The 24675-nt window shown below is 53.6% G+C and overlaps 1 protein-coding gene across 1 annotated transcript in view; it reads left to right on the forward strand.

The window, feature by feature from the left end:
• Positions 1–24675, forward strand: part of LOC136126929 (guanylate cyclase D-like) — a 45130-nt gene that overhangs the window by 12502 nt on the left and 7953 nt on the right. Inside the window, 7 exon segments of the mRNA XM_065882378.1 lie at positions 453–601; positions 3373–3536; positions 3961–4151; positions 9508–9686; positions 10679–10775; positions 11632–11726; positions 13322–13412. Coding sequence (XP_065738450.1) covers positions 453–601; positions 3373–3536; positions 3961–4151; positions 9508–9686; positions 10679–10775; positions 11632–11726; positions 13322–13412 — 966 coding nt within the window.

Here is a 24675-nt window from a genome sequence, read left to right on the forward strand (position 1 = left end):
CAGTAACAAGTTGTGCAGGGTTCAGGGGTTGGAGTGAACCTAGTACCCCGAGATCTAGCTTCTGTCATCTCCTCCCTCAGCTCCCCTCTTAAGAAGGCAGTTTATTAAGCTCACTTCACAGATGGGGAGACCGAGGCTCAGAGAGATTGCTGTCTTGTCCACCATCTCATAGAGAGGTGGTGGCGGATCCAGAATTCAAACCCTGTTCACCTGTCTCCCAGGCTGAGACCCCTTCCCCAGCCACACTGGGGCAGACCCAGGAAAACAGCGATCCTGGCCCACTGGCCAGCACGTCCCGGGGCACAGATCAAGGGGCTGAGGAATACCCTCGGGGCCTGATGTCTGCACCCCACAGGCCCACCCTGCCCTCCATCTCAGGATCCCAGGCCCACCCCTTCCCACCAGCCCTCCTGAGGACCTCAGCCCCACTGCCCGGCCCGTGCCTGTTGCAGAAATCATCAGGAAGGTGGTGTCTCCCCATCCCCTGTGCCGGCCACTGGTGTCTCCTGACCACGGGCCGCCTGAGTGCATCCAGCTGATGGAGCAGTGCTGGGAGGAGGCTCCGGAGGACAGACCCAACCTGGACCAGACCTATACCCAGGTCAGCGTCCCCAGAGGAGCTGGCTGCTCACAAGAAACGGCTGATCGGTTCACCTCACTTTCCCCAGCGGGGGCCCCACACTCTCCTCGGGGCCTGGAACCATTGTGCAGAAAGGGGGCGATGGGCCAGCATCGTCATCGCTGAGGGTGAGGCCTGAGGCCCACCATCTGAGGAAAGCTTTCTCAGAACTCTGGGTTCAGGGACATTTGCCTTCCTGAGCACCAAGACCCATGCTAAGTGCTATGCTTACTTCATTTAACCCTAATGATAGCTCTCCGAGGAAGCATTGCTGTTATCTGGGCTCTACAAGAGAGAAACCCAGGCACAGTGAGGTGAGGGGACTTGCCAAAGTTAAGTGAGGGAGCGAAAGGTGGGGCTGGAACCCAAACCCAGGTTTGTCTCTGCAGTGCTGATGTGGGGGACCCAACCCTGTGTCGGGCCTCCTGGCACCAGAGCAGAGGAGCCATTTGTGGCCGTGTAGGCAGCGCTGGTTCCCCGCATCAGGGAATGGAAGATGTGAGGGGGACTGGGGCCCCCCAGGCCTGCCTTGGGGACTGCATTGGGAGGGGGAGGCAAGCCCGTACAAGTTTTCAGGGCAGTGGTGGAGTGTGTGGGCCTGACTGAGCAGGCTAATGGCTCCCACAGAGCAACCCATCAAGCCTGAGGTGACATCTCTGTGCCTCCCGTTCCTGCCCTGCACTCCCCAGCCACAGTGGAACGTTGCCAAGGACAGGTTCAGTGAGTGAGAGGGGCTTCCAGACAGGTGATGAGGGAGAGAGAGGCAGGAAGACAGGAGAAGCACACAGGTGTCCTATGGGAAATCTGGACCTCAGAGTGAATGAGCTCTCAGTGGCCTGTGTGAGGGTGGGTTGCAGAGCTAGGACGAGCAACCAGTTCTTAAAACACCAGCCTAGAATCTTTCCAGGGGTCAGAGATTGCCATAGCTAGCGAGGTGGGGGAGCAAGCTGTTGCCCTGAGTGAGGGGTGAGTCTTCCCAAGGCTCAGTAGCAGAGAAGGCAGAGACAGGCACACGATACACTTCACATGCAGAAGGTGAGAATTCCATCACATTGTGGGGAGGCTCAGGGTCAGAAGGCCTGCATTCAGATCTATGCTGCCACTTACCTACTACTTGATCTTGGCCAAATTGATTGCACTGTTGAGCCTCAGATCTCCTTAGGTGATGCCTAGAAAGACTAACTCTGGTCTAACTTGACATGTTGGTGTGACCATCAAGTGAAATAACCAAGCCAAAAAAAAAAACAAGTAATTTCCTGAGGAGGGAATGAGGAGAAAGAGCACTGACCTTGAAGTCGAAAGACTTGGGCTATGCTCATATAACATTGTTCTGGGAGTACCAGCCAATGCAATTAAGCAAGAAAATGAATGTTATAAAGGAAGAAGTGATTGTTATTTGTAGATCCTATGATTTTGTTCCTGGGCAATGCAAGGGAAACAATGGAAAACACATTCCAAATGATAAAATAATTCAGAGGGGTGGCTGGTGATAACATTAATATATAATAGACCTCAGTTTGAAACTCTGTTCCACCATTATGTTGTCCTTGGCAAGTTATATTTCTCAGATCCTTTGTGTCTTAATTTATAAAATGGGGACCTTCCTTGCAGAGATGACCTTACAGTCAGCTTCTTGTCCATATTGCTGTCTCAAGATCAGCAGCTGTCACACTCATGGCAACTGACCTCTAAAGCTTATGCCTCTGCTTTGATGAGCAATACAAAATAGGTGCTCTTCAGGGGCTGCTGCTACTACCTACCTTACAGACATTTGCCTGAGAGAAGCAGTATTAATGAAGGTTGGATATGCACACCTATACACACACAAAGGTCTAGATGCTGGATTTAGACAGGAATGAACCCCGTCACTTTGATCATCATTAATTTGCTTCTCCTACTGACTGCACTTTGGGAAGGTGCAAACCATACTGGGGAAGGTTCAAGGAAGTCTCCCTAGGAAACTGGGTGCCATAGTTCCTATAAGGTTGTTGTTGAAGGTACAATTTATAACAACATGTGAATGTCCTCTTATGAAGACCTAAGAGAGGTACTTCTGTCTGCTCAGCACCAGCAGTAGTTGTGTTCCTTTTGAGAAGCTAGTTTAATACTCCATTGTCTTATGGACTCCATAGATTATGTAATCTCTATTTCCCTCTTTGCTTTGTTGCTAGGAAGCTCATATCCAAAATTATGAACAAATTCTGGCATGCATTTTGCATATAGACCTCACTCCTGGATTAACTTTTTTTTTTTAATCTTTACTCTCCTTTGGTCCCAGTGCCCTTACATATTTATTATTTTATTTTGTAAACAATTTTTTGAAAAGGGAGAGAAATAAAGAGGTAGAAATAGATTATATACGTAAATAATCTACATACATTGCTTTTACCTATTTACCCATCTCTTCATCCATCCATCCACCTATCTTTGAGAACAAAGAATGCCTATTCCACAGTGTTCTTGTGAGAACCAATGTGTTTGTTAATGGTGATGCAATGCTGGGAAAACTTTCCTTTGCAAAGTCCTCTCCCTGCCTGTTCACCTCATAGAGAACCAACCCATTTTTCCTCCCAGCCATCTGTGCTTTCACTTGTCAGAGTTGCCATCCCTTGTCTATTACATATCTGCTCCCCACCATCTGGCTCTTCCAGGCAGGGACTATGTCTGGTTCATTCCTGTGGTCCAGATTCTCAACCTGAGGGCCAAGTGTGCTGACCTTCATGGACAAATTGGGATTTTCATTCCATTTTCAGTTCAAAAGCATCAACCAAGGCAAGAAGACCAGTGTTGCTGACTCTATGCTGTGGATGCTGGAGAAGTATTCCCAGAACCTGGAGGACCTGATCCAGGAGTGGACTGAGGAGCTGGGGTTGGAGAGACAGAAGATGGAAAGGTTGCTCTCTCAGATGCTCCTACCGTGAGTGGACTTGGTTGTGGCTCTAGCCTCAGTGGCTCTGAGCATGGGACCTGGGACATAGTAGGTGCTCAGTAAATCTGGGTTCCATTAATTCATTCAGTTCATTCATTGTTCATTTATCCAACATATTTTAATAGAATGCTTACATGTATTAGGCACTGTTGGGGGCACATGAGTGTTGAATTTCTGCTGCCTCTTTCCCTAGGGAACAAGGACAAGGTACAGGGTCCCCCATCTGACCTCAGAGGAAATAATGTCCAGAGAGGGGCAGGTATTTGCTGGAGGGGAGCCAGCACACCAACAGAGCTATCCCAGATCCCCTGACACTCAACCCAGGATTTTCCCCCAAATATCCCTCTCTCACTTCCAACTGTGGAAAGATGGTCCTCCCACCTTGTGACTCTGGCCCTTCCCATCCCTTCAGGTCTGTGGCTGAAGCTCTGAAAATGGGGGCGACTGTGGAGCCAGAGTACTTTGACCAGGTTACTATATACTTCAGTGACACTGTAGGCTTTACCACCATCTCAGCCCTGAGTGAGCCCATTGAGGTGGTGGGCTTGCTCAATGACCTCTACACACTGTTTGATGCTGTTCTGGGCAACCATGACGTGTATAAGATGAGAGGACCAAGAGGCAGGCATTCCATCTCTCCCTCCTCTATGTTGTGTTTGCATCATACATTTACTTCCAGTCATTTATATGTGCATTTTTTAATTAGTAAGCTATTGCTGTGTAACAAATAGCTCCCCAAACCCAGTGGTGTAAAATGATAAGCATTTATTATTGCTCACAAGCCTATAGGTCCAGCTGGAAATGTCTCTGGACTCAGCTGGTCTCACTCATACATCTGTGGTCAGTTGTGGGTGAGAGGAAACTCTGCTGATCTTGGCTGGACTCTGGAGCCTTTGTTGAGATAACTCAGTTCTGGTCCACATGGTATCTCACCCTCTAGCAGGTGAGTTGGTATTATTTACATGGTGTGGCAAAGTTCTGAGAGAGAAGGCAGAAGCCCAGAAGCCTCTTGAGATCTAAGCTGGGATCAGGCACATTGCCGTTTCTGACATATTCTATTGGTCAAAGCAAGTCAAAAGGCCAGACCAGATTTAAGAGGTGGGGAAAGAAATTCAACCTGTGCCAGGCAAGGGCCGACAGGTGAGTCAGCTTCTGTGCCTGCCCTTGGCGAGCTCTCAGCGCTGGAGGCTGAGAGGGCCCCAAATCCAGTTAGGAGTAGATGCATAAAGAGCAAGGAAGGCTTCCTGGAGGAGGTGTCTTCCTAGCATTGTCCAGCCTGGGTGTGATTGCTCCAGGCAAGCAATGGGGAAATAAAGTGCTAAAGCTTGAGGCTTGAGAGGGTGGATCTAGTAATTGGGAGGGATGCTGAATGGGTTGTGATGGCTAGACATGAAGTGGGCCAGTGGTGGGAGTGTGTGGTGGGTGGGACACGATGGAGTGGGCAGCAGGGGCCTTGGCAGAGCTGTTAAGATCCTCCACAATCTAGTCCCTGTGCACCTCTCGATTCTGGGTTTGAGTCCCACCCTGAACATCAGCTTGTGTGTCACTTTGTCTTCCCCTCTCTGGACCTCTGTTTCCTTATCTATAAAACAGGAATAATGACTCCAGTCCCAGGGGTTCACAGATGATGGGCAGATCCTCTCCCCCTCGTAGAAGTGCTGTGTAAACTGTGAGTCTGTGAAAGTGAATGGCTTTCTGCCCTCTACGCCTCCTTTGGGGGCCTTCCCACCCTGCCCCTATTCTGATCCAATTGTTGGGGGGTTCCTAGGTCAGCCTCAGACACAGTGGATGAGGTGGGGAGGAAGCTCCAGGAAACAGCCATACTCTGGCTCCCCTGGCCTTAGCCTTCGTTTGTGACATGCCAGCCCCTTTCCTGCCACCACCCTCCAGGAAAGCCGGGACTGGGGAGGGCCAGGCCCTGGGCTGAAGCCAGGATGGAAAGGATGCATGGGCAGGAAGTTTCCGAGGAGAGAACTAACTCTTTGAGGTGCGAGGAAGTCTGCTGGTAGCATTACACACAGTGTCCCGACAACAGCAATCTCCAGTACTTATTGAGTGCTTACTGTATACCAGACACTGGTACACAGTCTAGATGCCTTCTATGTATTAACCCATTTGATCGTCCTGACAATGTATGAGGTAGATAATGGCACCCCTAATTTACAGATGGAGAAACAGGTGGCTAAGCAGCTTGTCTAATTACATAGTCCCCGCGGAATGTGAAGCTGAGACTTGATCTTGGGCATCTGGTCCTGTAACCCCACTTCCTCAGGGCTCACCATCCCGGGACACGGACAGCCTCAGGATAAAGTCACAGGTTCGTAGCGGCCCCTAAGGCCCTCCAGGAGCTGGCCCCCCCTCCCTCCCCACTGCATCTCCACACTCTGCCCCTGCAGTCCTCTGTGTTCCTCACACAAGCTTTGCTCTGTCTAACCACGAGGCCTTTGCACATGCTGTTCCCTCCTGGAACCCTGCTCTTTCTCCCCTTCTGCTCCCTCCCGGTCTCAAGTTAGCTTCCCTGCCCTCCCAGACATGGTTAGGAGCTCCTGTGTGATGCTCTCATAACTACCCTTGGACCTGTTGGTTACAACCTAAACCGCTCTGTCCCCAGTGCTTGGCAATGTCCAGTACATGGTAGGTCCTCAGGAAACATGTGCTGACTAAATGAGGAGCTCACTGAGGCCCAGAGAGGGAAGTACCTTGCCTGAGGTCACAGAGCTGGTAGGTGACAGAGCCAGGACAGGAAAGTGCCATGTCCACCACCACCGCCCAGCTCTGTCCACTGCCCCACACTGACCCACGGAAACCTGAGCCACTGGGATTCCTAGTACACATCTTCCTTCCCATTCCCCATTCCTGCCCCAACCCATGGTCTGAGGCATTCTCTGTCATGCTGGCTGAGTTTCCCTCTTGCCTCCAGAGCTACCGTGGGCCCCAGGAAAAGATTCCTCATCTCGTCTTGCTGAGCCCTGCAGCTTTGATGTGCCCTGAGTCACCCCTGACCTTGTCTCTTCCTCCCCTGCTAATCTTTTCTCACACATGTGTCCCTCCCAGCTCTGAATCACGCTTTCTGATCTGCTCTGAACTCTGGCCAAGAGGTCTGCATCTTTCTGGCAGAGTGAAATGAAATAAAACAAGGCCTGCACACCCATCCAGATGTGGGGAAACAGGAGGCCGGGTCCTCCCCATGTGCAAGCGCATCTCTCATCGCTCATGCAGCAGCCTTGGTTTCCCCTCCATCCCAGCAGGATCTGGTTACTGCTCTTTAATCCGGCCTGGGCTGGGAGGCAGCCAGGCGATCATTTCCTGGTTCCACAGGGGTCTGTGGTTCCCTCCCAGCACGCGCTGAGTGAGCACTTTCATGGACATAACTCTGGAGCAGGGTGCGAGTGGGCTGCGGGGGAGGAGAGGGTTCACCTCAGCCACTCCGCCTGGAGGGTGGGCATGGCCCCGGCCATACTGCTGAGCCACCCTAGGCACATCACTTCACCTCTCTGAGCCTCGAGTTCCCATTTGTAAAACAGAGGTGAAAGTGCCTATGGCTTAGGGTGGTTCTGTAGATTAAGCAGTGTGAGAGGAAGTGCTGTCGTTCATACCGACACGATGATGAACACCAGCACGTGCAGGCGCTGAGCCCTCCCCCTGAAAGCACAGAATTGCGGGGGGATAGATGTACCACTTAAATGTCTACAGAGGACCGGCCTGGCCTACAGATTGTCACAGGATATCTCATTTAACCCTCGAAATGCCCCTCAGAGGGATGCATTATTATCCCTACTGTACAGATGAGGATACAGGCTCAGAGAGGTGGGTGACTCGCCCAAGGTCACACAGCAAGCCAGTGGTGGAGTTAGAACAGAGGGAGAGAAAGAGCCCAAGCCATGTGCATCAGGAAGCAGCAGAGCATATGGGCTCTGGAGCTAGACTGAACCAGTTCAAGTCTGTGCTGTGTGACGTTGGCGAGTGACTTAACCTCTCTGGCCCAGTTTCTGTCTGCAAAACGGCAAGAGTAATAGTACCTACCTCACAGAATTCTTGTGAAGACCTAATTCTTGTAAAGGGTTTGGAATAGTGTCTGGTCATATGAGTAATAAGGGAGCACTTACTTAGTCCTTCTTCCAATCTTGCCAATCAGATAATGCATTCGTCCTCCTGCGGGGAAGAAGGGTGTGGGTGGAGGGAAAGCCAGGGCTTGCTCATATTTCTCCCAGGGGCGTGGGGTGGGAGGTCTCTCTCCTCTGTGGAAATGTACACAGTGGGGGGGGGCAGCCCTTCCCCTGACCCAGCCGCATTCAGGCCAGCCCACAGTAAGTGCAGATGATGGGGAGGGAGGGAGATGGAGGTCACAGCACTGAGGAAGGAAACATCTTTTCCCCAGCTGGTGACCGGGGAGATTTAATGGACTCGATGCAGTGAAAACTGGGCTGATGGACGGCTTGGATCTCAACAGATAGGGACTGGGCGAGACCATTTTAGGCAGAGTGACTAGACCATCAGGGCCTGGAGGTGAGCAAGCTCTGAGTGTCTCTGCGGGAAGCAGGAGGTTTCCCGTTTGGCTGAAACGTGGGGAACCAGGAGCAAGTGTTAGGAATAAGTCAGGAAATTCTGCAAATCATGGGAGTCCCTGACTGCGAGCTCCATGGGGAGTAAATTTTAAGCCTTTTGCTGTAGGGAGCAAATTTAAGTATATGAGCGGAATGTGGCATGATTGAGGCAGATCGCTTCCCGGTATCGGGGCAGGGGTATTCTGGGTGAGGGAAAGAGCTGGGGGACATAGGTAGAGGGCACAGTCCACAGATAATGGCGTGCGAAGGAAATTTATTGAATTATAGCACCCCCTGTGGGCACGAGAAGCGTCGTCATCATTATTACTGTCTTCCAGGTGCTGAGGGAGAGTGGCTGTGCCTGGCCAGAGGGAAAGCTCTGATCCGCAGCTCTGAGGGATGCCTGCATGTGCCCGCTGTAGGAGTGGCAGTGCAGGGCTCTTTAACCTGCAGATGGGAAGACTTGGGGTGTAGAATTGCCGTCTTCAACCTTGGCTGGCCTGGCCTGTGGCAGGGGAGAAGGCCACGGTATACATGTGTCCCCAGCACCTGGAACAGGGCCTTCAGAATAGAGAATGAGCTTCAGAATAGGAAAGAACTGTGGCTTGAGTTCAGGGGGTAGAGCTGGAACCAGCAGGTGAAAGGCAGGTTACCATTCAACTCAACTTTTGTAAGTCAGAGTTGCCCCGAGGGAGAAGAAGCCACCTCAGGAAGGAGACGTGAGCTGGACCGACAGCCACGGGGAGGCAAGTGGGTGGCCTTTAAAGTCCCTCCTAATTCTGAGACTCTGGGATTCTATCGTCTCCAAAAGCATTAGCCCAGGAGAAGATGATGATGGTGATGATGGTGATGGTGATGATGATGATGGTAACGAGAGAAGTCTCTGTTTATTGAGCATCTGTGACAAAACTGGGCTCTTACCTCTTTATCTTTAATATGCATTTCATATAAGAGGAACTGAGGCTTGCACAGGCGAAGTGGCCTGACCAAGGTAAATGGCAGAGCCGGGCTTTGTATCCACATCTCTTGGATTTCAAACGCTACATTCCTTTTAGTACACCTTGGAAGGCCAAGCGTTTGGGAAATAGGTTATATATCCAACATACATGTACTCCTCTCCAGATGAAGCCCTGATCTGCTGCTGCGGTGTTCTGCAGGTGGGGCGCCCAGGGCTGCTGCCAAGGAGCTCATGGTCTGGGGTCAGAGGTAAGACCTGAAATTCACACAAAGGTGATCTGAAATGTGCGGGTCTAATCATTGCCAGAGCGGCTGCGATGGGAGGCCTGGGGAAGATGGCACTGTTCGCCAGAGACTTGAGGGCTGGGTCAGGGGCTCCAGAGAGGTGGCCTCGTGTGGGATGGGGGTCAGTCGAAGAAGGGGGGTTCTTGTCCTGGAGCATGAAGGCTGTGACTTCTAGGTGGAGACCATCGGGGATGCCTAAATGGTGGCAACAGGGCTGTCCCAGCGCAGCAGGAGCCAGCATGCAGCTGAGATCACCAACACGGCCTTGGACATCCTCAGCTCTGTGGGCGACTTCTGGATGAGGCATGTGCCCGCTGTGCCCATTCGCATCAGGGCTGGACTGCACTCAGATATGGACTTGGGGCTGCGGGAGTCTCCCAACCCTGCCTGGGACGCTGGCTGGGGCAACCCCAATGGTGTGCTTCTGGAATCCTGAGATTCTAAAAATCCATAATAGAAAATTTTTACAATTCTTTTTTTCTTCTATTATTTTAAGGTTCTAAGATGTCATAAATCAAAGAATCTGTGATGCTCAGATTCACACGTATATATTTTTTTATCTCAGCATCTGTCAAGGTCATCTAAGTCCATGCTGAGGAGCTGACAGTCTGATGGAAGAGGCAGAACAGAGACCTTCTGTGGTCATGCAGACAACTCTGTTTGCTGGGAGGGGACTAGGAGAGACCTCAGGGTCTCTACTATAGAATATCCTTCTCGTGCCCTCACCCCTTCCTCCCTCCATAACTTCACCTGTGGGATAAAGTCCAAGCTCCCCACCCCCCTCATAGCCTCCAAGGCCCTTGCTATTCTCTCCAGCCACATCTCCCACCACTTTCCACTTTGTATTCTGTCTATACCCAGCCACTTGCAGTTTCCCACAGGCATGTGGGCTCTGTGCCTCTGTGCCTTTGCACCTGCTGTTCCCTGCCGACTCATTCTCTCATCCTTCAAGACACAGTTTAGGTACTGCCTCCTCCAGGAAGTCCTCTGGGCTGGGTCAGAGTCTTCTTTCTGGGCTGGCACAGCCCTGGTGCTTCCCTCTTCACAACACTGATTAGTGTTTATACATATCTCCCCACCAGGCTGGGAGCACCCTAAGAGCAGAGCCTGGTTCCAATTTATCTGTGCCCCCCTACCCCCAGCCCAGAGCCTGGCATAGAAGTCATCTCCTCTCTGGGTGTTCTTGGAGATTCCATACAGCTTCATCCTCACCCCCCCAGCTGGAGCCCAAGATGTGGGGTGGGGACAGCAGTTTGGGGAGAACTGGGGGGACAAGAGTGTTGTAGAGACTTCTCTTCGGTCCAGGACCTGCCGGAGCTCACTGGGCACATCTGAGTTTCAGAGCCCTGCATGGCGGTGGTTGTGGGTCTCACCATGTCTCAGTACTGCCTCTCTGGGGACACAGTTAACACCGCATCCCGGATGGAGTTTACAGGCATACATGAGTGTCTCATATTTCTATCCTAGGGAAGCCCAGGGAAGGACTCTCTCAATGACCCCTGCAGCCTGGCTGTTTGAAACAGTGCTTAGTAACCAAATCACCACCTGGTGGCAGCGTACCCTAGTTATCAGTAAAACAACTAGAAGGAGATGATGTATGTCACTGGCTCTTTTAACTTTGCACAGGGCTTTTGTGATGATCTCATGAGAGAATTTGCAGGGAAAACAACGACTCCAGAGGCAGGAAACCTGGGTCCTCACCCTGACTGGGTCCAGTGTGCTTAGTGTCCTTGAGCGAAATGCTCCTCCTCTAGGTCTTGGTTTCCCCATCTTTCCAATGAGGAGACCCCTTTCAATTAAAAAAAATATGCCGTTTTAGACCCTTGCCGGCAGCAGGAGCCTCTCTGATGGCCTGGCTAGAGCAGCTGAAAAAACTGAGCCTTTGCTCCTGGCTGCACAGATTGTGTGCTCCCTAATGTCGCTCAGTACGTATCCTGCTTAATCAGATGTATGGCCCTAGAGGGTCGCCCTGCCCTTAAAAGAAAAATAACTGCTTATCTGCACTGGCTCAGCCTTCAAAGACTTCCCTACAAGTAGAGATTATGTTCCTAGAGTTCTGACTTCATCTTGAGTTCTCCTTAACAATCAATCCATGTAGTTTCCTTTCCCTTGAGACCTCCACTTTAGTGCCCAGCAATCTACTAGGGGGACAAGAGGGCCAGGCAAAAGGTATTGCATGAATCAGAGTTGTGTGTATGACTGGCTGGAACTGGGGCTGTTACAGGCTCTTAATGATTTTACCGAACACCGGGTATGCTGTCACCAGGTGGTAACTTGACTACCACCTTTCTTCTCAGCATACAGAATTCATGTCTGCATAAGCACTGCCCAGACACTGCTCAGCCTGGATGAAGGCTACAAAATTGATACCAGAGGCCAGACTGAGCTAAAGGTGAGAGACTTTCTTTCCTGGGATTGATGGGAAATGTCTCCAGAGGTCCAGTTTCTGTGGGCAGCAGGAGAGATTCTCATCTGACTGACATAGCTAAAGGAAATGCCGGCCTGGGAGCTGATCACCTTTGATGTCCTCCTCGCTCCCCAAATTCTAAGGAAACATTCCTTCCGGGGATCCCCTCCCTCATTTGGCTCCTCATAAGGAGAAGGGCCGGGGCAGAGAAATTACTTCCCTTGATGACCTGCCTGGGCAGCACGCTGGTGCACCACAGATAGTAACATATTTATTACCACAGAAATAATGAAAGGAGGATCCATGTCCCCATTTTACATTTGAGGAAATTAAATTAGAGAGCCAAAGAGACTTACCCAAAGTCACACAGCTGAGTCCTAGGTCTGGTGGCTCCAAAGCCTGTGCCTTCTCCATAGCACTGTTGGGCTCCTACTCATCCTTCAGAACCCTAGCACAGACCTTAGCTCTCACTGAAGCCTGCCCTGACCCAGGAATATCCGTCTTCTTCCTCCCCCCCAGAAATAGCTGTCATGCCTTCTCTGTGCACCCACCAGTCCCACAGCTGGCCCTCTGATGTTGTCAGTGTGATGTTGGGTTGTACCTGCCCATCAGCCCTCAAAGGCAGAAATTGGTCTGTCACGTCTGCATTCTTTTTTTTAATGTTAACGTTCAGTAAGGTAATGGTACCACCCTATGAATGACTTTTCTTCCTACCCCACCCCCTTTCATTTCCCCAATTCCTCAGCTAGAGCCAGGCCTACTGGAGTGACTGGAGCAGCTGGGGCATTTAAAGGCCCAGGGTTGCGACTGGGCCCCAGAAATTGGGGGACTCCCGTGGGGGGCTCCACGGGACTCACTTCATTAAGCGGTGAAATGTCAGAGCAACAGCTCAGAGAGGAGCAGTAACTTGTCCAAAGTCGCACAGCCTGTGAGGGCCAGTGCAAGCGGAATCCTTTGCTTTGGAGGCTGAAGTTACGGGCGAGTGGAGTAAGGGCAGGTGTGTCTTGTTTCGGGGAGTAGGCACTAGATGTCCTAAGGAACAGAGGATTCTGATGACAGAAGGGGATGCAGAGTGGGAGTCGGGAGGGCAGTATGCCAACCTCAGGTTCTTGGGCTGACCTGAGGGATCCAAGGGGCAACACCCATCCCTGGTCCAGGTGGCATGTGAAACTTCTAGGGCAGCCCATCCTGACCCCCCAGGTAGCTGCACCCCCATCCCAGGGGAGACCACTGTATCCTTCAACAGTTTGGGAAAATCACAAATCACAGAATCCTGGGATCTTAGCATTCCATGACTGCTGGTTATAGAACTCATGATTCATTATTTATTTATTTCTCTAACGGATAAATATTAATTCATTTAATCCTCACAACTCTATGAGGTATTCAGGAAACTGAGGCACAGAGAGGTGAAGTATGTTGACCAAAGTCACACAGCTAGAAGTGACAGAGCCAGGATTTGGACCCAGACAATCTGCCTCCAGGCTCTAGGCTGCTTTCCTCCCAGCTGTGGGAATCGTGTCTCTGCCCTGGCTCTCTGCTTGAGAAGGTTTGTTCAACTCTTTTCCTCTCTCTTCCAGGGGAGGGGCTTCAAGGAGACCTACTGGCTGGTGGGGAAGGCGGGCTTCCCCAGACCCCTCCCCACACCTCTGGACATCAAACCCCGGATGAGTAAGTGGAATTTCCCCCAAAGCTTGGCCTCTGTTGTTTGAAATTTGATACTTGTTATTTTTCTGATTACAAAGGTATTACCTGCCTAGCGGGGATAACTTGGAAAATACAGAATTCTTTAATGATTAAATAATCTCCATCTTTCCACTCCTGAGAGACAGCCACTGTTAGCACTTTAGCTAACAGTGGTTAGCTAAACTGGTTAGCTGGTTCCTGCCAGCCTGTTTCTGATGTCTAGGTCATGGATGAGATCATGCTGCCTCCATAACTTCTCATTCTGGTCTGTGCTCTCCACTCAATGTCCTGAGCGCCCTGGGTATCATTTACTCACACTTGTAGTTACAGCATCAGGATTGCAACATGTGGCGGCCGTGATTAGCTCAACCTCCCCTCCCTCTTGTCACTCAGCATGTAGAGTCTTCCCATTCTGAGCCCGTTACAGGTGATACGTTGATAAATATCACTGGGTGTTTGTCACCATTCAGACTATTTCCGCGGCGGGTATAGCTCAGTGGTAGAGCATTTGACTGCAGACAATTTCCTTAGACGAGGAATTTACAGATCAAAGGCCCTCATGTTTTAGGGGCCAAAAGAAGCAGATTCTCAGAGCTGGTGCCTGCCCTGCAGTTGCGCTCTTTCCTTTGCGACCCCATGTCCCTCGCTGAGGGCAACCCAGGTGAGATGGGGGAGCGGGGGAAGTAAGAACATTTTACTGCAATGTGCTGTTCCTCACTCTCTTCCACTCGAGCACCGGGCGGTCCACAGGGGCCCACAGGGCGCAGGTCCTGCCCATAGCTAAGAATTAGTTTCCTAGAAATGAGGCAGCCCAGGGGCCCACAGGGCCCCACGGGCTCATTCCACCAGTGGGTGGCTGGCCTGGGGATGGACAGAGCCCCATCAGGGGCCCACAGCACGACCACATCAGAGCTTCCTGCCCAGGATCTTTTCTTCATTAGAACTTCCAACTGACTCCTCGCAGCAATTCCAGGATAGCCCCCTGCCATCTCTCAAAGACCAGAAATGTGTGGGGCACACATGGGCTTCCTGGGAAAAGACCAGCACTAAAGCAGCCTAGGGTGCGCGTCCTCCAACTGGAAGGATCGATATGGACAGGAGCTGAGGGCCGTCAGAGCATCCCTGCCCCCCAGCTATCAGGCTGCCCCCAGGCCTCAGGACCCCAGGGAACCCGGGCAGAGCAGTGCCTGGGGGCAGGCAGTGCCGTTCATCTTCATCCCTGAGTGCCCTCCCTGACACACACTGGGGTCCAGCGAGCTAGGGAGGAGGAGGGGGATGGATGGGCATATGGAGAAACCCTCAGGGTGCAGCATGCACACAGATGCACCCTTTTAATAAGGACACTCCAGATTCCTGGGTGCAAAACCAGCTTGTGTTCACAGAAAGGCCCCCCAGACAGCCCTGGGTCCTTCAACTTTGCAGACGGTTTGCCGGGAGAGGACCGGGCTCAGGACTGGCTGTGTGACGTGGGGCAGGTCCCTGACCTCCCTGGCCTTCCTGTGGGCCACAGCAGCCCCAGCACACTCACCCCCAGGAGAGCATCTGCGGCCCTCTCACCCTGTTCAGTCCCTCTGGGTCCTCTACTCCAGCTGCCGTCCTCTGACCTCACAGCCGTCGGGCCTCCACCCCACTTCTGCCTCCGTGGGCAGCCAGCCTTCTCAGAAGGCCCGTCTGCCGACGCTGACTGCACTTCCTCATCTTCCTCTCCTGCCAGCCCTCGCAGCCTGACTTCCACCACCACTCACCCAGAAGGCTCTATGAGGTCACCGGTGCCCTCTACCCATGTCACCAGCTCCGTGGGCAGTTTTAGTTACCAGCCTGATTGCATGGTAACATTTCCCCGGCCTCCCTCTTCCTAGAAAGGTTCTCCAAGGCCTCCTCGGCGCCCTGGCTGTGCTTCCCCATCTCCAACTCCTCCCTCCAGGGCTCCCCGGCAGCTCTCCTCCTCTCCCCAACTCTTCCTTGCTGGGGCTGCACAGGGCCCCTCCCCAGGGCATCCCTTCCTATTCTGACGCTGATGACACCCCTCCTGGGCCTCAGCCCTAGACCCCCTCAATAGTTCTTTGGCAGCCTGGCCAGAGTTCTCTTCTTGTGGGTGGCCTCGCCACCCTCAGTCAGAAAGCTGGACGGTCCTGGAGTCCTCAGCAAGTCCTGGAGCTCTGCTTCCGTCACAGCCCGAAGCTGACGACTTCTCCATCATCCTCCCCCACCAGCCCGGTCACCGTGGGGCTCTCGCCATTTCCCCTCATCCATCTCTGCCCGGCAGCCAGAGCACTCTTTCACTAAAACACAAACACGTTTCACGTGGAAGCTCCATGTTTCACACCCTCGGGGTCTTCCTACCTGAACCCTTTCGTGCTGCCTCTGAGGTCCCGCTCTGTCCGGCCTGGGCCTGCCCCTCGGGCTCAGCTTTCCAGCACCTTCTGCCGTGAGTCACCTCCTCGGGGCCTCCCTGCTGCTCCTCAAGACACACCGAGCTTCCCACCTCAGGACCTTGGCTCTCGCTGTCCCCTGGCCTGGTCCCTCCCTATCCTGCAGGCCTCAGCTCTGTCGCTGCTTCCTTCACGGGGCGACTCTCATCACACACTCTAGATGGAGCCCTGCTGCAGCCGCCATCCCATCTCCCAACACTGTGTCACTGTAGCACTTGGTTCTCCCTGATATTTCTTGCTGATGCATTTATGGAACTTTCCCCAGGAGAGTCTGGCTGGCCAATATGCCTGCGGGTCTGCCAGTGGCAGGCACCCAGGGAGGTGAGCTCCCAGCCCTGCTCCAACCCACCCCGTCCTAGGAGTGGGAACCAGCAGGTCTGGCAGGCATTCGTCATCCTGAGCTCTCTCAGCTGATGACGTTTCCACTCCAGGCCCGAAACGTTAGAAAGTGCCAGCAACATTTTCATCTTCTTGACTCAGGGAGGGAAGAGAGCGGAGATTAGCCCCAGTGAGCTCCACCTGACCTGGGAGCCTCCCAGGCCTCTAGGCAGCAGGGAAGAATCCCACACCCACCTAGGCCCCCGGGCTCAGATCCAGCAGGTGGTCACACAGGGGCCCAAGCACCCAAGTGCACCTGCAAACGCATACACACACTCCTCCTGGCATGGGCATCAGATACATACAAACGTGGAAACACTACCACATGCCCCTCCGTTTGCGTGGAGATGAGGTCACAGGTAGACCCACAGAAACACAGACAGATATGCAGGCAGACACACAGAATCCCTGCAGGAAGGGCCAGCTGGATGGGAACTTGTCTTGGACTTGGGTTTATGAGGCAGTTACCAAATTTTTACTTGAACTGTGTGCTATAACCTGATTTTTTTTTGCAGTATGCGGGCCTCTCACTGTTGTGGCCTCTCCCGTTGCGGAGCACAGGCTCCGGACGCGCAGGCCCAGCGGCCATGGCTCACGGGCCCAGCCGCCCCGCGGCATGTGGGATCTTCCCGGACCGGGGCACAAACCCGCGTCCCCTGCATCGGCAGGCGGACTCACAACCACTGCGCCACCAGGGAAGCCCAGGTTTATTATTCTTGATTGTCCTTTTCCCCTAGGGACACCTGGCAGGACCTCATAAACCAAGAAATCAAGGTGGCCTTTGCCAAAGCCCACCAGAGTAGTGAAGGGCCTTGGAGCTTGGGTAGGGCCTCGGCCAGGCCCTGAGGAGAGGGACGGAGCAATGTCGAGCCCAGAGGCTCCTGTGTCTGGACGCCCCCAAGCCCTCTCCCTGCTCCACTTCCCACAAAGAACTCCCTTGGGAGCTCCCTGGCGGCCGACAGGGCACTTGTTAATATGTGCTCTAGAGTGATAGTAATTGATGCGTTCCTGTGTGAATCCTACAGGTAAACTTGCCTCCTGACACAGAGACAATAAAAATAGAAATATTCTCTCCTTTCCCAGAGCGCTTTGTTCTGGACAAATGGTTCTGACTCTGAGAGCTTGTTATAGAGCTCACTATCCCTTCCATTGAGAACACCATCCCCATCGTACAGCCAAGGTGCCCAGGCCCCAAGGGAGGAGGTCATTTGTCCTGAGTGGCACAGCTGCCCTGGGCAGAAGCAAGACGGGGACCAGGAGCTGGAGCCAGGCAGTCGAGGGCTCCAGGAGCCACTGGACCACCTGCTCACGTTACACCACTTCTCAGAGCCTCTGTTTTGTCATCTCTAAGATGGGTGTGGAGCGGGCCCACGTGAGGCTTGTTCCTGACAGAGGGCTTCAGCGCACGGCAAACGTTCAGCACAAGCTAACTCCTTCCCCGCCTCTCCTCCCTGAGCTGGCCTAACCTCTTGGGCATCTGTGAGCACTGTGTAGGGAGTCCGGGTCTTGGGCTCCCAGAATCTAAGGGGAGGGGTTGGGAGGGGAGTCATAATTCCTGGGTTCTTAGGAAAATGAGGCTTCTGTCTTACAGGAAAAAAAAAAAACAAACCCCACATCCAACTCATTAAACTAGCTTCCAACATCAAAGTGTACTTTCCAAACCCCCTAGGCTGATTTCAGAGCAGACAGACCAGGCACACGTGGAATTCATTTCCTTGACTGAGGGGAGAGGGCGGGGGCCAGGGGGCAGGTTAAGCCCTAAACAAACTCGTCCTTCTTCAAAAGACCCCTTGGGAGGGGGGAGCTGGCACTAAAACTGAACTGGGTGTCGTGGGGAGAATGTTCTGCTGGGGGCTGTGCTGTGTGTGTGTGTGTGTGTGTGTGTGTGTGTTTGTGTATATGTGTGTGTAGATGTGAGAAGGATGTGGGCGATGTGTGTGGAGCCACGAGCTGCTGTGTGGTGGAAAGTGTTGCACTCTACTTTGGAAGATGCCCCGGCCATCCCAACCTGCACAACTTTGGGCTTAAGCTTTTTATTCCTCAATTTCCTCAAATGCAAAATGGGACCGGTCACCCTTACCTCCCAGGTCGTTGTGAAAATGAATGGAAAGGACTGGAAACACCACAACTGGCCCCAAGCAGGCCTGCAGGAGGGCTAAGAAGGGAGGGTGCATCTGTGGGATGTGCCCACGGTTCTGTGCGTGATGGTGTCTGCACGTGTGGTGCCCCTGTGGCGTGGAGGCCAGAAGCGTGGCCCTGGTTCCTCCAGTGAACTCTGTGTAGCCCACATAGGGCCTGTGGATTTTCTCTCTGGGCGTCAGCCTCTTCATCTGTAAAAGGATCTTTTGGTCTAATGGCCATGAAGTCCCCCTGGGCGTGAGGCTCTGTACGTATCCATGGGCACACAGGTGGTAAATGGAGGCCCAGGAGCAGGCAGACACAAGACCAGACTTCAAAGCAGGATTCCATTCTGCTTTCCTCCCAGGAACTGGTCTGTGGGCCCCTCTAAGCCCTCAGCTCCTCACTGCACAATGGGGACCAGCGCCCTGCCCCACCTGCCTTATGGGGATGCTGTCGGGTCAAAGGAGGCAACGCTTTGAAAGCATGTGTCCCCGAGGAGAGTGTGCAGCAGCCGTGACTGAGGGTGCACGTGTGTACACAGACCTGGGTGGCTTCGTGGACGTTGCGTGGATGTCAGCGTTCAGAGGACCCTGAGCAGACAGGTGGCCGTGTTCCCTTGCACGTGACTCCATCTGCACGTGTGTGCTTGTCTGTGGATGTCTGTGCGTGTGCTGTGCCTCTGTGTATATGTGCATCGATGTGTGTGTGTGCAGTGGTGTGTCTGCATGTCTGCTGCCTTAACTGTGTATGTTATGTGTCCAGGTGTGTCTGTCTGGGCACCAGAGTCTGGGAGCAGCGGCAGATCTGATATTCGTGTCTGCGCCCATAATGTGGGTCTGTGTGTGTGGTGTGTGTCGCAGTGCATACCTTGTGCACGTGTGGGTATATGTCAGGCTGTGCCTGGATCTGACCTGGCTCCTTGCTCTTGAGCCCTCCAGAATGGTAGTGAGGGGAGAGTAGCCCCTGGCACTGAGCTGCCCATGCTGAGAAGGGCTGAGGCAGCTCTGTTCTCAGAGGCCTCGGCTCAGACCCCCCTGGGCAGAAGCTGGGGGTTCCAGGGAGAAACTCTATTGCCAAAGCCAACACACTGCATATGAACAGACCCCATACACTGGGGTCTTCACCTCTCCCCAACCTTCCCCCATCAGTTGAGGGTGAGGTCACCCAGGAGGACAGCCAGTGCCTGTCTGGCTCTTGTGTTGTGTCCCCTCCTGGGGCTGGGCCGGTTTCCTCTTCCCCCAGAGGCTTTGGGGCTCGTTTATTTTACATTTGCCTGCTGCCTGCTATGGGCCAGGCCCTGTGCCTGGAGCTCCCACGATACTATCTCAACCACCGCCACCCGCTGGGACAGGAGGGCTTTGCCCACTTTCTAGAAGAGAAAACAGAGGCTCAGAGGGGTGAAGTGACCTGTCCATGCCGGTCTCTGTCTATCTCCTGATCCGAGGTGGCTGCACAGAGCTATAGAAGCCCACAGAAATAGCAGCACCCCAGAGGGGGTGGCCTCAGGGACACACAAGTTTTGTTTTTCTGTGAACGAGGTGAGGACAGAACCTTCCTCATGAAGCTGAGGAGACTCTCGGGGCTGGCCCCTCCCTCGTGAACAACGGCCTAGCATTTGCGTGGGGCTTCCGTGCATATGCTCGTGTGGAACCCCAGAGACGGGGCCCCAAGTCATGAGTTTCATGATGAATCAGTGCCAGCTGGTCCCCATGAAGTCCCCTCCCCTCCCCCACCCACCCGGGGCTATCCTCCTGTCCCTGGAGGTCGGTTCCCAGCAATGGGACACTCCTGGCATCTCTGGGGGCTCGGGTTCTCGATATGGCAGATGGGGCCACGGGGCCCTGGAAGGTCCTCGCAGGCCCTGGTGATCTGGAGTTGTTTGGTTCGGGTCCTTCAGGTAGGCACAATTTGGGATGGTCTCCTTGGAAACAATGAACATTTTAGCCTGGCATTCAAGGCTCTGCTCATGCTGTCTTCACCTCATCTGTTCCCTGTACTCCCAACTCTCCGGCCTTGTCAGACTTCTTACTCTTCCCCATACCCTTCATGATGCCACAACTTATTCTTGTTGTTTTCTCTACCGACATGACCTTTTCAACTTTTTCAACATTCGGTGAACTCCTACACATCCTTCAATGTCCATCTAAAAAGCCACCTCCTTTCAGTGGTTAAGAATCCGCCTGCCGATGCAGGGGACACGGGTTCCAGCCCTGGTCCGGGAAGATCCCACATGCCACAAAGCAACTGAGCCCGTGTGCCACAACTACTGAGCCTGCATGCCACAACTACTGAAGCCCACGTGCCTAGAGCCTGTGCTCCACCACAAGAGAAGCCACCACAATGAGAACCCTGCGCACCGCAACGAAGAGTAGCCCGCACTTGCTGCAACTAGAGAAAGCCCGTGTGCAGCAATGAAGACCCAACGCAGCCAAAAAAATAAATAAATAAAAATTTAAACATAAATAAATAAAAAGCCACCTCCTCCTAAAACCCTTTCCCAACCTCCCTCTGTATGTAATTAGTAGTTGCCTTGCCTGACCCGCACGTGTCAGTAGGAACCTTATCTAGTTCATTCCTTTCGTCCAATGCCCAGGAAGAGGCGTGCACTGGGAGGTTGAATTGATGAGTGAATAAGCCAATGAACTAGTTAACCCAGAGGTTCCGATGAACCATCTCCCCTCCTGCAATGCCAGCTCCTGAGTGTCCTGCCTAGTTTCTCCTCTGCTGTATCTGCATCTAGGCTTGCTTAGTCTAATGCTTAGCTGGGATCCTGCATGCCAGGGAGGTGCGGGCAGTGTGTCAGTCCATGGCTCCCATGGCTGCCCTGTCTCTCCTCCCCGCCACCCATCCTGCTGCTATGGATGCTCTCACCTCCAACCCCTGCACTAGACTGAGTGCTCTTCCCCAGCCCCTCTGCTTGGAACACTCCTTCTGGCCAACTCTTCCTCACCCTCCTTGCCTCTGCTCCTTTGTCACTTCCTCCAGGAAGACTTCCCTGAAACCCTCCCTTCCACCCCTGCGTATTGCAGGAGGAGGGGCACCTCCTCTGCCCTCTCAGACCCCTGGGCACTGAGCCCTGTCCCTGCAGACTGGGGGCTTCCTGAGGGCAGGGCTGAGTCGAAGCCCTCTTTCTGTGACTTCGATGGGAGAAGAAATATAACAGGGCAGGGGAGGTGGGGAAGGCCACCGTGGTGGCAGGTGAATCTCGCTTTAAGGAAATGCACCTGCATGAAAATCCAGATTTGCTCAAAGACTTTAGAGCTAAGTCTACACTCTTACAAGGAGAGGTGAAGTGACTAGAGCAGGAGGGAAGGGCCTCACCCGTACTCAGCATGTTGTGTGTGCACTGTCTCAGGGAGTGGTCCTCGCAGCCCTAGGAAACGGGTGCCTTCACCACTACTGCTGCTGAGTTCACCTGGGGCTGTGGGATGAAAATCCCGGTACTTTCCAGAGGGCCAGCCATGCTGTCTCTTGTCCCGGCTCTGCCCCTGGACTTGCTTGTAGAAACCGCTCCTGCTTGGGGCTCCAGCCTCCCCATCAGGACATGGACCGGGGGTGGAGGGTGGGGGTGGGCGTGGTGACTAAATAAATCTCCAAGGTTCCTTTCCCAGAGGTTTCCCAGAGTCCTTGAGACTCTTCAGAAGTCCACCAGGGGGCAGGCAAGCTGTTCTCGAAAGAACCAGAGCCCCTCCAGGAACCCCAAGATTCCTGGCCCCTCCCCAGGCTGTCAGGCTCCCCGGGCTCAGCCATCCAGCCAGGGAAGGAGGATGGTGCTGGGCAGAGCGATAGGCGGGGGCCCCACCCCACAGGGGAGCCTTGCCTGGGGAATCTCCCTGACGACCCATGGGCAGCGAGCGGACGACAGATCTCAGCGTCTGTCACCATCAGAAAGGCCTGGCCCAAGTCAGCATCTGTCAGAGGTCTGTCCAGTCTCCAGCCATCTGCATTTCCTATTAAATAACACCTAGGTGATGCTAACCTTATCCAGGGCTCTCCTGGACGCTGGCTCAGGCAGCCTACCACACCCTCTCCGGGGAGGCAGGGGCAATGGTCCCCACACACAGATGAGAGTGAGGTTGGAGTTCTCTTGCACTGCTGACTTAGACCTTCCTTCTGGGCTCCAGCTCAGCACCTGGCTGCCTGCCAAGCATCTCCCCAATGAGCCACAGGTCACCCTGACTGTACTCTGCTCTGTCCCTGCCCAGAACCGGGGGTGACCACCCTCTTTTTCCTGTCCTTCCATGACCCTTTCCCTCACCCCCATAATTAATCCCCGAGTCTGTCCCACCCACCATGACAGTCTCTGCCTTGGTCTAGGCCCCATCATCTGCGTCCTCAACAACAGCCTGGCCTCTGTGCCACTCTCCGGCCTCTATTCCCTCTGGCCCGTGCCAGCTCGAGTCTGCCTGCAGCACAGCCCTTGCCATGTTGCTTCCCTCCTTAGCACTCCCCCACTGCTGACGGCCAGGGCCCGTCATGGAGCTCCTGCCAACAGACCCTCCCACCATCTCCCCTGACACCCAGCCTTTCCCACCCCCATGCCCAGCCCTGTCTTGTCCTCTCAAATTGCTCAGACCCCCAGTTTCAACCTAGAGGATTTTTATTGTAAAAGACTTCCTATTAGTAGTTATAATAACCCCCCAAGACCTGGGACCAGTGGTCTGGAGACTAGGTAACCTTGGCCTGTCACCACTGTGTCCAGATGCAGAACACTTCCAGCCTGAGGAACACCAGAACATCCAGTGGGTCGTCATTAGGCCCATGGCCTGGGCGAAGCTAGGTTGGGGGTGCAGGCTTTGTTCTCCCTGTGTGTCTGCCTTGAGCCTACACTCAGTACTTGATAGAGCCCTAAAACCAGGTCCAACCTCCCAGTGCAGCAGTAAGAAATTTGGAGTTTGCTGGAGATTTGCTGGGAGCCAGAGAAGAGAGTACGTCATCACCCATCATGCAGCCAAGCTTCATGAACCTCAGTTCTCCCTCCCAGGTCCCTCCCCGGCAGCTACCCCCTCTTCCCCCTCCCCTTCCCCATCAGCCCCTGCTGCCCCCAGTCAACCAGCACCCAGCCTCAGCTTCCTGCTTCATTGGTAGATACCCAAAGAGCAACTACAGGATTGATCAAAGGCCCAGGAGCCTTTTAAAGGGCTGATTCAGGCCTTCCAGGCGCTGGGCAGGAGGTCTGCAAGGCTCCCTCTGCAGGCAGCCCATGGGAAGGTCTTCATTTCACTGAAAAGGAGGACCTGAGGTGGGTGGAGTACCTGCATTTCAGTCCTCACTACCGTCAGGCAGGGTAGACACATTCTCCCTGTATCTTCAATGAAGCCACCGCGACTCGGTCCAAGGTCACCCAGTAAACCAGGGGTGGAACTGGACCTCGACTCCAAAGACCCCGCCACGCACGCCATCCTGGCTGCCTTGTCAGCCACAGCCTCACACTGCATGGAAAAAAGTGACGCAGGCACAGTGACAGCCTCGGTCACCAGCCGCAGGGTGAGATCAGCTAAAGGGAATGAGGTGAGTTCCGGGGTGAGGTCCGGAGGGGCAGGCAGGTGCGGCTGGGGCCCGGGGTGAAGCCAAGGCCAACAGCCAGGTGTCCGGTTGGTGGATGGAAGAGCCGAATGGGGCAGACGTCCGAGTGTGCTGTGGACAGAGGTCAGGGTCGGAACCTGCAGTGTGAGTGAGACACTGGGAGAGTGAATTAACTCTGACCATCCAGGAGCCTTTTAAAGGGCTGGTTAAGGCACTGGGGAGGATGTCTTCACGGCTCCCCTTGTGGGCAGCCCAAAGGAGGGTGGGTTTCTCACTTCTGCGGCCACCATCTCCCCTCTCTTGGCCTCTGGACTTCTGTAGCGTGGACATGAAGAGCCTTTTCAGTCAGAGGGCTTAGCTTTTATTTCTTTTCTTTTTGTATCGAGCCCCACAAGCTAGTTGGTACAGCCCTCCCCTCTGGCAACTCTAAACGGAGACAGAGACAGAGATAGAGCAGAGAGATGGGAAGGGAGAGGCAGAGGGAAGAGGAGAGAGGTGAGGAGAGGGAGTCTGACAGATGACTGCACAGTTGGGACAGATCCGGAAAGGAGAGAGGAGACGATGGAGGATGCGTGTGGCGCTTGATAGGGACTCTGGCCCCTGTGAGAGTGAGAGACAGGAAAATGGGAAATGTGACATGTGCTTGGACCCCCAAGGCCATCAAAGAGTTTTAAGCAGGGGAGTGACCTGGTCAAATCTGTGTTTTAGAGAGACTCCATCTGGCCGCCACGTGGAAGATGAATGGCTGGATGGATGAACAGGAAAGGGAGATCTCGGGGCAGGAAGCTCTC

This window comes from Phocoena phocoena, chromosome 8 (genome assembly GCF_963924675.1).
Source record: "Phocoena phocoena chromosome 8, mPhoPho1.1, whole genome shotgun sequence".
Classification (NCBI taxonomy): Eukaryota; Metazoa; Chordata; class Mammalia; order Artiodactyla; family Phocoenidae; genus Phocoena; species Phocoena phocoena.